At 41.4% G+C, this 15,161-nt stretch overlaps 1 protein-coding gene across 1 annotated transcript in view; it reads right to left on the bottom strand.

Moving 5' to 3' along the window:
* Positions 1-413: 413 nt before the first annotated feature.
* The window catches only part of espl1 (extra spindle pole bodies like 1, separase), a 39,363-nt gene continuing 24,615 nt past the window's right edge, over positions 414-15,161 (bottom strand). Inside the window, exons 19-32 of the mRNA XM_089005066.1 lie at positions 13,921-15,044; positions 13,455-13,836; positions 13,142-13,258; positions 10,051-10,264; positions 5,474-5,667; positions 5,258-5,385; positions 3,932-4,054; positions 3,685-3,834; positions 3,445-3,612; positions 3,254-3,358; positions 3,063-3,178; positions 2,906-2,989; positions 1,739-1,903; positions 414-827 (exon numbers count right to left, since the gene is read on the bottom strand). Of these exons, the coding sequence (XP_088861192.1) occupies positions 626-827; positions 1,739-1,903; positions 2,906-2,989; positions 3,063-3,178; positions 3,254-3,358; positions 3,445-3,612; positions 3,685-3,834; positions 3,932-4,054; positions 5,258-5,385; positions 5,474-5,667; positions 10,051-10,264; positions 13,142-13,258; positions 13,455-13,836; positions 13,921-15,044 (3,272 nt within the window). The 3' untranslated portion in view covers positions 414-625. The remainder of the gene's footprint in view (positions 828-1,738; positions 1,904-2,905; positions 2,990-3,062; positions 3,179-3,253; positions 3,359-3,444; positions 3,613-3,684; positions 3,835-3,931; positions 4,055-5,257; positions 5,386-5,473; positions 5,668-10,050; positions 10,265-13,141; positions 13,259-13,454; positions 13,837-13,920; positions 15,045-15,161) is intronic.

The following is a 15,161-nucleotide window of genomic DNA, read 5'->3' as shown; positions in this document are numbered from 1 at the left end:
ATCAACTCCTCGAATAAATATGGCCAGTTGGGCCACGTCTGTGATGTCAGTGCTTTCGTCAATTGCCACGGAAAATGCAATAAATCCTCTCTGCTATAGTATTCCTCGTCAGGCTAATATTGTCAAAAGCTTGTCGCTTCACGAAACATACAAGCCCGCGGGCCGTATGTTTGACACCCCTGCCTTACACACTGTCTGGGAACCAATTAAGTTCGTAAGCCAAGGCCCCACCGACAGTGATGTTGCATTTTACAGTACATGTACGGTGGGACCCACCGTACATGTACTGTAAAATGCAACATCTTTACTGGCCCTAAATAATTGACATATGTTGCAGTTACAAAAATAAAAAAAACTGAGCATATGTTCTGCTTGTAAATAATAATCACAATTAACTGGGACAGACTCATCAATCAAGATATTTGAAGAACATTTATTTTAACTTTAGGCAATCAAAAGTGCACTGAAACACTCAGCAAAATTAAAAAAAAAAACTGGTTTTAGGTTAAAAGTAAATTATTTGCAATAAAGAGCAATTTTAATTTCTGGTGAAATGAAAAAAAGAAAGGCATAGACTGCGGAGATTTGGAGAATGGCATTCTGAGTAACAGCTGACTGGCCTTCATTACCGTAGCTGTATTGGTAAACCATAGACCACCGGTGCAGCTCCGATGAGGTGTTGCATGCAAGTGGCCTGCCGTGAAGGGCCCATATAATCCAACATGGCACCCCCAGACTCTGATGATAACCAAGATTCCAGCAAGGCTTTGGTGAAGCGATTAATATCCTGGTCCGTTACATCCCACAAGTTTCCCAACACAAAGGGGCTAGGACACACAAACACACACGTAGACAAACGTTTGCACATTTAAAGTATACAGTTGACATTTTTATTTTACGATGCTTAGAATATCTTGTTTTTCTATCCTTTAAACCCCCCCCCCCCACCATCCCCTTTCAAATTGCTGCTGTGGACTGCAAATTTCCCCATTGTGTGACAAATAAAGGTTTTCTGATTCTGGTTCTCTGATTCTGATTTAGTAACTTAAAGGACAACCGACGCCTCCGGACAAATTGTGTCCATAATTTGTAAAATCACTTCAAATGACTTCTACTGAGCGTATTTTACAAAGATTCCACGGCATATAGCTATATTTTACGTTTTAAGACTCACACTGAATATTCAGGAAGTCTTGTTTTCGAGTTGATGACGACGACGTCACGTCTGGAACGCCCCTCACCGAGAAAGCGACACACAATGCATTTTGGGTATTTGGTCTGAAAATTTTGTTTTCATGGCGAAATTAGAAGGAAAACACATAACAACAACACGTAACAAGAAAGCATCTTCTTCGAATCTGAAGCCATTGTTTTAATTCGAGAGCAAGGCAAGAGGTCCTGGCGTGACGCCACGATCAAGGGGGCGGGACTGAAATTCGGCATCTCCGAGGACATTTTGAAGTAGTTTTGGGAGACTAACTAATTTTTATTGGTGTTTTGCATTTCACTAAAAATATCAGCCTGCATGTTTTGGGTATTTTAGATGCTATAAAACGCTTTTCTGATGTCAGCTAGGAAACGAAAAATGGTGTCGGTTGTCCTTTATTCGTTGTTGAACCATCTCATGCAGCACTGAACAGTATGCACAATGCATCAGTCATATACTTCTCTCATCATCTTTTTCATTCTGTAAAATTTGGAGTTGATTGTAACGATTAAAAAGGCAAACTCAACTTACCAGCCCGCAATGAGGTAATTAAGGATGATGCCTTGTCCTTCCTGATCTCCCCGCACAGCCAGGGCAGCGCTGCTGCAGCCGATAAGCAGAGAAGCGGCTCTCACTGGTTGCATCATGACCGCCTGGGTGTTAAGGAATTGCGCGCCGGAACCGTGGCCCAAATAACTGAAGCATGCAAAGGGGTGGAGGACACAATCGACAAGTTTGTATTTTAATAGAAGGTACCACTTCAAAAACTGTATTGAGTTAAAACCCCTTTCGAACTATTCCATAATGAAAAATTCTATTCCTGTAGTTGCAAGTACAGTGGTACCTCGGCTTACGAACCCCTTGGCCAACGAACTTTTCGGTTTACGAACGTTACATTTATGAAAATTTCACCTTGGCATATGAACATTATAACATACATTGGCAACATAAACATTAAAGAGACAGGCAGACGATAGAGAGAGAAAACACACACACACACACGAATGGGAGATGACAGAGCTTAAAAAAAAAACAAAAGTGAAAAAAAAAGTGAAATGGTGAAAAAATGGATAGAAAACAGTGAAATTTGGACTCGTTTCAACGTTTATAGTTCAGAAGCATAGTGTAGACTGGAAGGTTAAAACATCAATCAGGCCCCACAAATAACCCGCACAAGCCATCTGTACACTTGATGCAAAAAACTATCAACCCAGCGAAACACAATATGTGAGGAAAAAGGTAAAATTTTCGCAGATAAAGCACTTCCAAGGATCATTCCTCAAGATGGAGAAAGAAGAAGGCTACGTTCCTCAAGTGTCTAATGCTGATGAAACCGGCCATTTCATTCCATCAAGCCATCAATGACCATCACAAAGGTAAATAAAACGACTTTATTATACAGTACAGTGTATTTCTTTAATTATAATACCACAGCACATTTATTATACGTGAAATAAGGTATATTTTGTGTAGTTTTAAGGCTTAGAAAATTAGAAAGTAGAACATTATGTTTTATGGGGACCTGGGAATGGATTATTCTCATTTTAATTGTTTCCTATGGGAAATTAATTTTTTGGATACACACTTTTCGCCTTACACACTGTCGGTAAACCAATTAAGTTTGTAAGCCAAGGTATCACTGTATAGAGTATTTTCAGGTGTCCTTCAAAATCAATTTTTAGATTCTTATAAACATACATGTATAGATCCTTCTTTGCAAGGGCTTCTTCCAGCTGTCCGACTTTTGGAGCATGCCCGCACACACCATCCCAATCCGATTTGCTTAAATAAATGAAATAGAAGATGAAGAAACAAGGAAAAACCTACAATTGTCCAAATTGTGACTTTTCCTCACCTGCTGAACCACTTTTCAAATTGTTCTTTTGCGCATTTCAAGTTGTTATTAGGGTCCAGAAGATAAAATGTATTCTTGGGGTCCACACCATGCTTCAAGATGGACTGATGATCCTTCTGAAGAAAGATAATGATGTCCTGATGACTGATTTCACACAGTACATTGACATAATCTAATAGGATAAACCATACCTCCTTCTGAATGCTCAGCCCAATTAATGACTGCAGAGAGGGCATGCGGCTCACAGAGCGGAACTTTAAGATGGAGATGCTTTCCCAGGGCAATTTCTGGAGGTACTATAGAGGAAGAGTTTGGGATTCATAATGATCCAATTACAGAAGACACATTGTTCCATGCAAAAAAAAAAGGTTTATTTTCTTACCTTGTCCAGAATAAGAACAACATGACCACAAGGCTTTTCTCTTTTTGCAAACTGCAAAACAGCAGATTGGAGAAGCTGGTCACAATCGTCGTCCCATTCAGGCCAAACTCCCAGAACGAAGATTTTCAAGTCTTTTTGGGACAGGAGAGGGATTGCAGATAGAATAACCTAGACAAAATTCAAACGTTCACCAGGTGTTTTGTTGCTAACAAATTTGAACTGCGATAGAAAAAGGCACACCTTCAACATCTCTTCACTGGCTTTCATTCCCTTGTCACACAATGTTTTGCAAAGGTGCTGGGCAACCGCAGAGAGCTGGGGATCTGATGAAAGAGGCAGGAGGAGGCTCTTCCAGCACCCCAATAATTGTTCCATGTCTCTAAGTATTTGCTAAAACATAAAATAATCAACATTAACTGGATATGGCTGGCCAAATAAGCACAGCATTTTTTATGACCCACACACAGTGTGTTTAATTATTCCTTACCTTGACTCGAAAGTCAAGTGCCCTGCGGCCCTCCCACCACACAGCTTTCTCAGACACATCTTGCAGAACCTTTTGATCCACCAGAATACCATCCATCTTCTGGATCAGCCATTTAATTGAGTGCTATAGAACAGAAGACAATTGTAGAGAGTAATGTGCGTACAAAAAAGTGAGAAAGCATTGTTGTTGGAAAACGGGGCCAAGTTCTAAAATGGATGGGGCCTGATTTTTTGTTTCCTAACTGACATCAGAAAAAACGTTGTATAGCATCTAAAATACCCAAAACACGCAGGCTGATATTTTTAGTCAAATATAAAACACCAATAAAAATGAGTTAAGTGTCCCAAAACTACTACAAAATGACCTCGGAGATGACGAGTTTGAGAAGGTCCCGCCCCCTTGTTCGTGACGTCACGCCAGGACGTCTTGCCTTGTTCTACAATCAAAACAATGGCTTCAGATTCGGAAAAGATGCTTTCTTGTTACTCATCCAGTTATGAATATGATTCAAATAGTTCTGCAGAGGAAAGCATAAATGTTTGCAATTGATTAAAGAAGTCCTCCCGTATGAATTTGAGCCGTCAGGGCTCCAATGTAGTGTCCCAGAAAATGCACAAGATGGCGTCCAAGCTCCGTTGGAAATGGGCTGATTTGTCTGCTGGGAATTTGTGTCAACTCGTATCAAATAGTAGTCTTTCACCATCGCATTATTTATGTGTTTTCAGACCAAACAAAGTACCCAAAATGCACTGTGTGTCGCTTTCTCGGTCAGGGGCGTTCCAGACGTGACGTCACGTCAGGCATCGTCATCAACTCGAAAACAAGACTTCCTGAATATTCAGCGCGAGTCTTAAAACATAAAATATAGCCATATGCCGTGGAATCTTTGTAAAATACGCTCAGTAGAAGTCATTTGAAGTGATTTTACAAATTATGGACACAACTCGTCCGGAGGTGTCGATTGTCCTTTAAAAAGGTTGCTGAAGAAAATGGATTAAAATAAACACACAAAAACATTCATTTGAGCATGTTATTTCTAAATTGCAAATGAAAAAAATGAGTAAAATCTATTTTTCTCATATATAAACAATTTTAATTCAAGTCAAAGAATTTATTCAGCCATAAAAAAACATTTTCAATTTTCTTTTGTTACTACACAACAGGCTAATGTTTTCCTGAGGCCATTAATGATTATAACTAGTAAAATGTTTCCCTTCGACACACAAATCCACTCTAGTTTTTTTTATTCTAATGTAATCTATCCTGTAATAATTACATCTGTACCAATGCTTTGCCTTTTCAGATGGCCATATTAATCACGCTTACCGGACCAGTGGTGGTGGGGATGTGTGCAGTCACAGGAGGAGATCCCTTTTCGAGTCGGGACAGGAGAATGCTTTCACCCATTTCCCGAGCTTTGACTCCAACCACTGACATTACACACACAGTCACACCTATGGCAAAGAGAAAGAAACATTTACAAACATTTTGTTTTTACCAGCACGATCAAAGAGGTTGAGTTTTAACAAGACAGTATGTCACCTGAAGGAAGGTATTCAATTTGCTGAGCAAACTCTTGGCAGTGGCTCTGAGGGAAATCTGAGCAATCAGATGTTGGAAAGGAAAATATGTCCTCCAACCGAGACATCTTTTCCATATTAGTAGTGGGATTAGACTCATCTAGAGTTAGGTCGGCCATTTGATCTGATAGCTCACTAGATGTCTTTTTCAGTTTTCTATTAAAGACACACAACAAATGGCGAATTAAAAAAAACAAACAAGGTTAACAGTGTACAGACTTTTCCACCACAATACCGCAGGGATGCATCTGGAAAATTCATAAAGGGAGCCAGTTGGCTACCCTTTGTGTCTGAAAAGGCGGCCATATTCAAAAAATTATGGGGCTCGATGTGACTAGAAATTGATTGAAATAAACCAAAATAAATTTATTGGAGCATATTTCTAAATTGCAAATGAAAAACCATTATTTGAGTAAAATCGATTTTTCTAATATATCTTCTTTTCCTTTCGGCTTTTACCTTCAGGGCTCGCCACAGCGAATCAATGTCCTCCATCTAACCTGGTTTTGTGCATCCTCTTCTCTCACACCAGCTACCTTCATGTCCTCTGACAACATCCATAAACCTCCTCTTCGGTCTTCCTCTTGGTCTCCTGTCTGGCAGTTTGAGGCTCGGCATCCTTCTCCCGATATAGTAATTCTCTCCTCTGGACATGTCCAAACCATCTCAGTCTGGCTTCTCTGCCTTTCCAAAGCCTCTAATGTGAGTTGTCCCTCTAATGCAGAGTTCTGCAACCCCCGGGCCGCGGACCGGTACCGGTCCGTGGGCCATTTGGTACCGGGCCGTGCAGAAAGAATAAATAATTCGCATAAAATGAAAAATGAATTCCTCCGTCTCACACCAACAGCACACCTCACAACTGTCTTACAGTCATGATACATGTCTTGCACCGCTCTGACATACTTTTCCGTCACTCCAGACTTCCTCATGCAATGCCACAGCTCTTCTCTGGGCACCCTGTCATACGCTTTCTCCAGATGTACAAAGACACAATGCAATTCCTACTGACCTTCTCTGTACTGCTCTATCAGCATTCTTAAAGCAAACACTGCATCTGCCGTACTCTTTTTTTGGCATGAAGCCATACTGCTGCTCACTAATGCTCGCATCTGCTCTTAGTCTTGCTTCAACTACTCTCTCATAGTTTCATTGTATGGCTCATCGAGTTTATTCCTCTGTAGTGAGTACAACTCTGCACATCTCCCTTGTTCTTAAAAATGGGCACATGTACACTTCATCTCCATTCTTCAGGCATCTGTTCACCATCTAAAATCTTATTGAATAACCCAGTCAGGAACATCATCGCCACGTCTACAACACTTCCATACCTCGATTTGTAAATCAAAAGGCCCGAGTGCCTTTCCCCCTTCATCCTCTTCAGTGCCCTCCTCACCTCATCCTTGCTTTGTCTTGGTCCACAACAGTCACATCTACTACTCTTTGTTCCTTCTCATTTTCCTCATTCATCAATTCTTCAAAGTACTCTTTCCATCACACTACTGGCACCTGTTAATACATTGCCATCTCTTTCCTCATTCACCCTAACCTGCTGCAGGTCCATGCCATCTTTGTCTCTCTGTCTCGCCAGCCTGTAAAGATCAGGCTCGCCTTCCTTGCTGTCCAGCCTAGTATACAAGTCATCATAGGCATCTTGTTTGGCCTTTGCCACCTTTACTTTAACCGTGCGCTGCATCCCCTTGTACTGCTGTCTACTCTCGTCCGTCCTCTCAGTGTCCCACTTCTTCTTTGCTAACCTCTTTCTCTGTATACACTCCTGCACCTCCCCATTCCACCACCAAGTCTCCTTATCTACCTTTCTTCCACTCAATACATCAAGTACTTTCCGGCCTTTCCGGCTTGCTGAAGTTTGCCAGTCATCTGGAAGGACCTCTTGCCCACCCTGTGCTTGTCTTAACTCCTTCCGAAAAGTCATGCAACACTCTTCCTGTTTCAACTTCTACCATTTTGTCCTCACTTCTGCCTTTGGTTTCTTCATCTTCCTCACTACCAGCGTCATCCGACACACCACCAAACTACGCTGTCTGGCTACACGCTCACCAACCACTACTTTGCAGTCACTGATTTCGTTCAGATGGCGCAGTTGACACAAACTGTAGTCGACCTGTGTACTTCTGCCTCCACTCTTATAGGTCACCCAATGTTCCTGTGTCTTCTGAAAGAAAGTATTCACAATAGCCATATCCATTCTCTTAACAAAGTCAACCCACATCTGTCCTTCAGCGTTCCTCATCTGGAGTCCAACCCTGCCCATCATCTCATCATCTTTGTTTCCTGAGCCAACATGTCCATTGAAGTCTCCACCAATTACAACCCTCTCACATCTTGGGATGTTCTGAATGACTTCATAAAAGTCGAAACAAAATTTCTCCTTCTCCGCCAGCTCACATCCGACTTGTGGGGCATACCCACAAACAACATTTAACATCACACCTTCAATTTCTAGCTTCAGACTCATTCTACCTGATACTCTTTTTACTTTTAAGACATTCCTAACAAACTGCTCTTTTAAAATAACCCATACTCCATTTCTCTTTCTGTCATCACCATGATAGAACAACTTAAACCCTGACCCGAAGCTTCTAGCCTTGCTCCCTTTCCACCTGGTCTCCTGGAGACACAGTAAGTCTATCTTCCTTCTCTGCGTCATGCCAACCAGCTCTCTCCCTTTACCTGGCATTGTTCCTACATTCAAAGTTCCTACTCTTAGTTCTATACTCTTGGCGTTTCTCACTTTACCTCCGGGCACACCTCCCTCCTCTCCTTCTTCGACCAACAGTAGACCATTTTCCGTTGGGAACCCTGAATGTCAACAGTACCAATGGGGGCCCATTGTTAACCCGGGCCTCGGCCGATCCGGTATGGGATTCAGAGGTTTTATTTTTCTAATATATAAACAATGTTAATTCAAGTCAAATAACTTATTCATACATAAAACAACATTTTTTCTATTTCTTTGATTTACAACACAAACAATCCCATGGTATTTTGATATTCTACGGTATTACAGAAATGACAAAGACAAATGACTTAGCGCAATATTTCTTAGATTGTCTACTTAAATTTCTTTGCTGTCAGCAAGTGCTCTCATGAGCCTTGCTTTTTTTGTTGTTTTTGTGTTTTCTTTTGTCACTTTAGTTGTTGTGCGTCGTGTGGAATGGATAATGATTGTTTTTCAGCATTTTTGGCCACGGCATTCATCAAGGAGGAGACTGTGCTGAGTGGTTGCGCCTTTTCGGCAGCGTGAATATGCCAGTACTGTTTTTGAATGGAAGGAATGTCGGTGCCATTCGACTGTCATTGCTGGACAGCTCTGGGGCCATTGCGCTTTTTTGCGCCTGTAATGGGCAGCATCTTCACAGCCCCGCTTTGTTCAGCGAAAGGTCGGTGCTGTTGGACAGTCTGCAGCTGGATGGATGCGTGGCTTGAGGAGCCCGTGATAAGAAGCCGATGCATATATGGAACTGTTGCGGTTTGGAATTGAAGCGGATTCATGAGGGACAGGAGATGTGAGGCAATCTCTTTTCGGCAATGGATGCTACAGCTGTGTGTTTGCTTTCAACATTTAGCTTGTAGTCGACGTGCACATTCCACCATGATGTCCTTGATCCACTGGTGAAGAGACACTTTCATCCTCTCCTCTTTCATCTGGAACTGCTTTATGTACAAAGAGGGTACAGAAAGTGCTTAAGAATGGATGTCTCTCTGTGTCTTTGTGTTGTCATGTTATTTGTTATTTAGTTCTTTTTTGTTCTTTTGACTTGGAGAGTGGCTGCCTTTCCAGCAGCTCCTGTATTTTGCCTTTCTACTTTCATTTCTTTCAGAATTTTGCTGCTGTGAAATGTAAATTTCTCCACTGCCAGACTAATAAAGGCAAATCCAATCCAATCCAACAGCTCTGACATAATTCCCATAAATTCTAATCATTAGCAGCAGTTTGGTGCAACAAATTGTCACTAACCTCCGCCGACTTATTCGATTGCTTCTTAAAAAACGAGAATGTGTTTGTTTGCTGCCTGTTTTTAATGTCTTTTAGGGTTTTACACCTGTTCTCACCATATTGTAACCATCCACCATGTTCGATTTAAATATGGCAATGCACCAGGGGTCAATTAATATTCGATTATCTCTTTCGGACGTTTCCGGTGGATCACGGAAACGGCCGAAATACCCTCTACCATGACTTTGAAATGCACCGAAACAATTGCAAGGTGATTATGGCTAGATATCAGCAAGGCACAAAGGCAGACGACCAAAGTTAAAACCTCTGATGGAAAACAAATAGGTTTCAATTGTTGTTTAACTATATTTGATTATTTAGCCATTTTAACAGAAATATGCCATATGTGGCACGGATCATGTAGCAATATGCGCTAATCGTAATAAACGTGCACCGCTGCTGGCGCAGCGGAGTTACAAAGGTGCGCCAGTGTCTGTCAAAAAGTGTAAATAGTGCAACGGCGTGGCCAAGATGCAGCCCTGATACCGTATGATGTCAGAGCGGATGGTGAATCTCCTTACTTCTGACAGCTGGTTAGGTGTCTGATGGTGCGATGCCGGCTTGTGACACCCAAAGACTGGGAATGAAGCATTGCTGTAGTTATGGGATCGTGGTGACCCACAGATAATGCCAGAAGGGCACATAGGTTTGGAAAAATGGTTGGAGGAGGGAAGTGCTGAAGGGCCAGCCAAGATGAGCGAAGTAATACTTGAATATCCTCAAATGAAAGCTTGTCTGCAAAACAGAATAAACTGATCAATAAGAGAGCAAAATACTTCTTATAAGAAAAAAGCAAGGGAATATATGTCAAAATGTGTTTACACATAAGAACAGCACAAGATTGTGAGGCGTTGGAATAGATAGTACAGATGCTCCCTAATCTACTAACATTCGAGTTACGAATTACGGTACATACGAACATTTCTGCTGGTACGGTATGTCGAAAAATGTTTGGACACAGAAGCTGTAATTTACATTTTGTATTGCGCGCCTTTTTCCAGCCGAGCTCGCACACGGACTAGTGGTTTCAAGGGCTGGATGTTTACGCGACAGACACCAAGGCTGACAAATCAGCTATGTTGAAGTGTTGCCAACGAGTTCAGGCCCCGATCTGCTGAGCTCATTTAGGATTGGCTGTGTAGAGTATGTGGGCGGGGAGGAAATCCCTCTTCCCAGTTGATGCTCCAGGAGGACGTGATGCATAACAAAAAGTAATGGATGCTGGCACTTAATTCAGTAATTAGGTGCCAGCAACTTCAGTAATGGCTTACTAAAGAATCACGGATATATGTCGTATGTCGTCGTTTATTTTACGATTGTTAGAGCGTCTGTGTTTTATATTTCCCCATTCAGTGTTTGACTAAAACATACATTCCATACAAAATATAGCACTGAAGCAACTTACGAACAAATTCACCTTACGAATGACCGCTCGGAACGTATCTCGTTCGTCAGGTAGAGAGCGTCTGTAATGTAAATTTCTGATATTTTGGCAATACATGCCTCGCATTTACTTGGAACATTTTGGGAAAGGTTAAGGCTTTTTCTTTAAGCATGGACGCAGTCCTAGGTACGTGGTACCATTTACAGATATAAAAGGGACCATTGGATGTCATTAACAAATGTGCAAATGTCAAAATAATTCTTTAAAGGACAACCGACGTCTCCGGACAAGTTGTGTCCATAATTTGTAAAATGGCTTCAAATGACTTCTACTGAGCATATTTTACAAAGAATCCACCGCATATAGCAATATTTTACATTTTAAGACCCGCGCTGAATATTCCGGAAGTCTTGTTTTTGAGTTGGTGACGAGTCCGTACGTGACGTCACTAAAGGACCCCCCCTTGACCGTAAAAAAGACGCATTGTAGCGGTCCTTCCATTACGTCAATGTATTTTGCTGTACTTGTTTGGTCTGGGGACCTCGTGTTGCACCTAAAAGCCGCCAGAAGACCAGAAGAGGGCGTCCAAGCGCCATATAAGGAATTTATGAGACTGTGTAAATGGCGACATCCACAGGATGTCACCATTTTGTGCCTCTTTTTTTGGCTGAGAGATTTTCCCCAATGTTGCCTCAAAATGGCACAAATAAACTCTTTAATCGATTGCAAACATGTATGCTTTCCTCTTCAGAACTATTTGAATCATATTCATAACTGGATGTGTAACAAGAAAGCATATTCTCCGAATCTGAAGCCATTGTTTTGATTCACTAGCAATGCAAGACGTCTTGGCGTGACGTCACGAACTGGAGGCGGGACTTTCTGAAAATGCCCAATTCGCAGCTCAATTTTTTTGCAGATTTTGGACACTTTATGTCATTTTTATTGGTGTTTTGCATTTGACTAAAAATATAATGCGTGTTTTGGGTATTTTAGATGCTACTAAACGTTTTTCTGGTGTCAGTTAAAAAACAAAAAAGTGACGTCGGTTGTCCTTTAATGCTATACTGTATGGTATGCTCAGTGTTGGCCTTGCAGTATATAGAACACAATTAGAAGACAAAAAGAAGACATTAAATAGCACTACCATCAACAGCAGGCATTTTTTTTTGGCTTATAATACAAAACACGGCTAAGATAAAGTCCAATGCTAAACAAAATATTGTGCATATGCATACATATACACAAATACAGTGAGACCTCAACTTACAAACTTTTTGTCTTACAAACGTCAAATTTATGAAAAAAATAAATCTTATAATAAGCACTATTTTCATAATACACACCCACCATGGCTTGCGGAGTGATCTTCGGCGGAAGCACACGACCGAACAGCACCAGAGGTTAATTTACCAACAGTCCTTATGGAAGGTGACTCTCCTTCCATAAGCCATCACGGCTAAGATAAAGTCCAACGCTAAACAAAATATTGTGCATATGCATACATATACACAAATACAGTGAGACATCAACTTACAAACTTTTTGTCGTACAAACGTCAAATTTATGAAAATTAAACCTTATAATAAGGACTATTTTCATAATACACACCCACCATGGCTGGCGGAGTGATCTTCGGCGGAAGCACACGACCGAACAGCACCAGAGGTTAATTTACCAACAGTCCTTATGGAAGGTGACTCTCCTTCCCATTAGCCATCAACGACCATCAAAAAGGTAAATAAAACTTTATTTTACAGCACAGTTTATTTCTTTAATTACAGTCGTCATGTAATGTGCCTCTCTTTCCAAACAGCAATTCCCTTTGACTTCGACCTCCAACGCCATTCCATCAAGCCATAAATGACCATCACAAATGTAAATAAAGTGACTTTATGATACAATGCAGTGTATTTCTTTCATTACAATACAATAGATAATTTATTATACATATATAATAAGGTATGTTGTGTGTAGTTTTAAGGCTTATTTAGTTGAAAAGTATATTTTATGGAAACCCGGGAGCGGATTATTCCCATTTTAATGGTTTCCTATGGGAATTTTTTTTTGAGATACACACTTTTCACCTTACACACTATGTCTGGGAACTAATTAAGTTCGTAAGTTGAGGTCTCACTGTACATGAATTCACATTTTCAGTCCTTGTCAAATAACGGTTTCATTGTAATCTGTATTTCAGGTTTAAAAAAAAATCTGTAAAATCTCACCTGGTCCGTGCTCCGGATAAGGAAGATGTGATTGAGGGCCCCTTGCTTGAAGGTCACATTTCTTGTTAAGCAAGTCTTTTGTCTCCAAATCACAACACAAAACCTTCCTCAAAAAGTCTTTGAAGAAGAAAAGAGGGAAAAAATGTTAATATAAGAGATGATTGCTCAAATGACAGCCTGTTGTGCCAAACTGAAGTCAGTTTCAGATGAAATCTGTCCTTTATCACCAGTGTCACGTCATCAGCTGAATGAACTGGTACTTTTGTATACATTTCAATCATCCATTAGTTTAGTTGAAGATCAATGATTTTACCTGAAGCAGCATATTCTTTTGTTTCAGTGTCTGATGCCCTCAAATATTCAATGCTCAAGTCAAGAACGTCATTGGCCTCCTCCTCAATGGCCCGCATTTTATCTGGCTCCTTCTCTATCTCCAACTTCTTGCCGGATACCTTTGTGGATCTTCCGCGTCTTGTTGAGGACCCTCGACACGCCAAAGTTTCGTCTCCGGACAAGGTGTCTCGAGTGAGTGCACAGGTCTTGTTCCTTGTCTGCCTTGTGGGTAGGATATTCTCAGCGGAGGCAGCCCTATTTCTGCAAGTCGCTTGTCTTGTAGTGCTCTTCTTTTTGGGCAGTTTTTCAATCAGTTTTTCCTGAGCTTGGTTCTCTGCATCACTATCGTCACTAAACTCCACCTGTGTAAAGACAGTTAAAAAAATTTATTAGTCCTGAAACAACATTACATAGTTTGTACTTTTTTAATCTGAGAATATGCTCACCCTGAATCGAGATTTCTTAGTACGTCTTGGAGCAGCGGGGACAGGCTGAATGTTTTCTTGTGCAGGTAGGAATTCATCAAACACTTGAAACTTCAGCTTGGAAGCAGTTTTATGTGACTTTTTTACTGTGGCCCATGGTTTTGCATTCTGAACTGGCGTGATGGCCAAAGTGGATACCTCTGTGGTGAAGTCAAAAATGCTAAGTTCCTTTGCAGAGAAATTGGACTTGATCACTGGAGTAATCGGAAATAGAATTGGAGTCATAGGGTCCTTCCCGTTGGCTGTGGAACTCGGGACTTGGATTTTTGGCTTGGAGCCCTTGAGTTCTGTCTGCTTATGTTTTGCAGGGAGAGATAAGCCTTCAGGCTCCTTAAGTGAGGATTGGTATGATTTCCGAGCCTTCAACGGTTTTGGTGCGTTCCAAGTCCATACATTTGAGAAAAGTTCTTCCAGTCTGCACTCTTTTTTCCGAGACAAGGTAATCAATGACACAATGGCTTTAGTCGCAACAAGGCCTGCTTTCACAGCATTGAGTTTCGGGGAAGGCACTGAATCAACAAAGGTTAAACCCGCTTCAAGTACTTTCCATATGCTGCAAACCTTACCGTGGCTGGGTTCAAGACCAGAAACAGCCATGTGAAGGTACACCCGGCCCACCACATCATGCATAAGAGAGGGCTGAGTGGACCCCTTTGCAGGGCTACTCAGTGGGAAGAATTCCGCCAATTTAGTCGCAAGTTTGGCTGTGATCATCTTACAACGAGCTAATGTTGCCCACTGAAGTTTAAAACCATCTTTGGCTTCAGAATGGTCCAATTGGAGAATCATATCAGCCTGTGCAGCTGCCCAAAGGGCGGTGGCGCGGCTAAGGAGGGGCTCCGAGCAGCAAGGGCACTGGCACGTTGGTTTGTGTATGAGGCATGAGAGCCAACGACGAGGTTTGGCCTTGAGAGGTGGGGAGCCGCCTTCATCCCTCACAATTGGTTCCTTCACACTCCACCTTGTACTCAGGATGTCCTTCAGGTCATCCTCAATTATAGGCAATGGAGAATCCGATTTTAGAGATGGACGAACTTTCCTTGGCTTGACTTTAACTTCAGGCTTGCACTCTGGTTCTGCAAAATCTGAACGGACAAAGCTGATTAGAAAACTAAACATGAACCAATCAAAGAAAAGTCCACAGAGAAATATACAGTAAAGTCTCGTTATATCGATATCGGATATATCGATAGTCCCGGTTA

Source organism: Hippocampus bargibanti, linkage group LG01 (assembly GCF_051943395.1).
Source record: "Hippocampus bargibanti isolate YZ-2025 linkage group LG01, ASM5194339v1, whole genome shotgun sequence".
Lineage (NCBI taxonomy): Eukaryota > Metazoa > Chordata > Actinopteri > Syngnathiformes > Syngnathidae > Hippocampus > Hippocampus bargibanti.
This window is presented reverse-complemented; position numbering and strand designations above follow the sequence as displayed.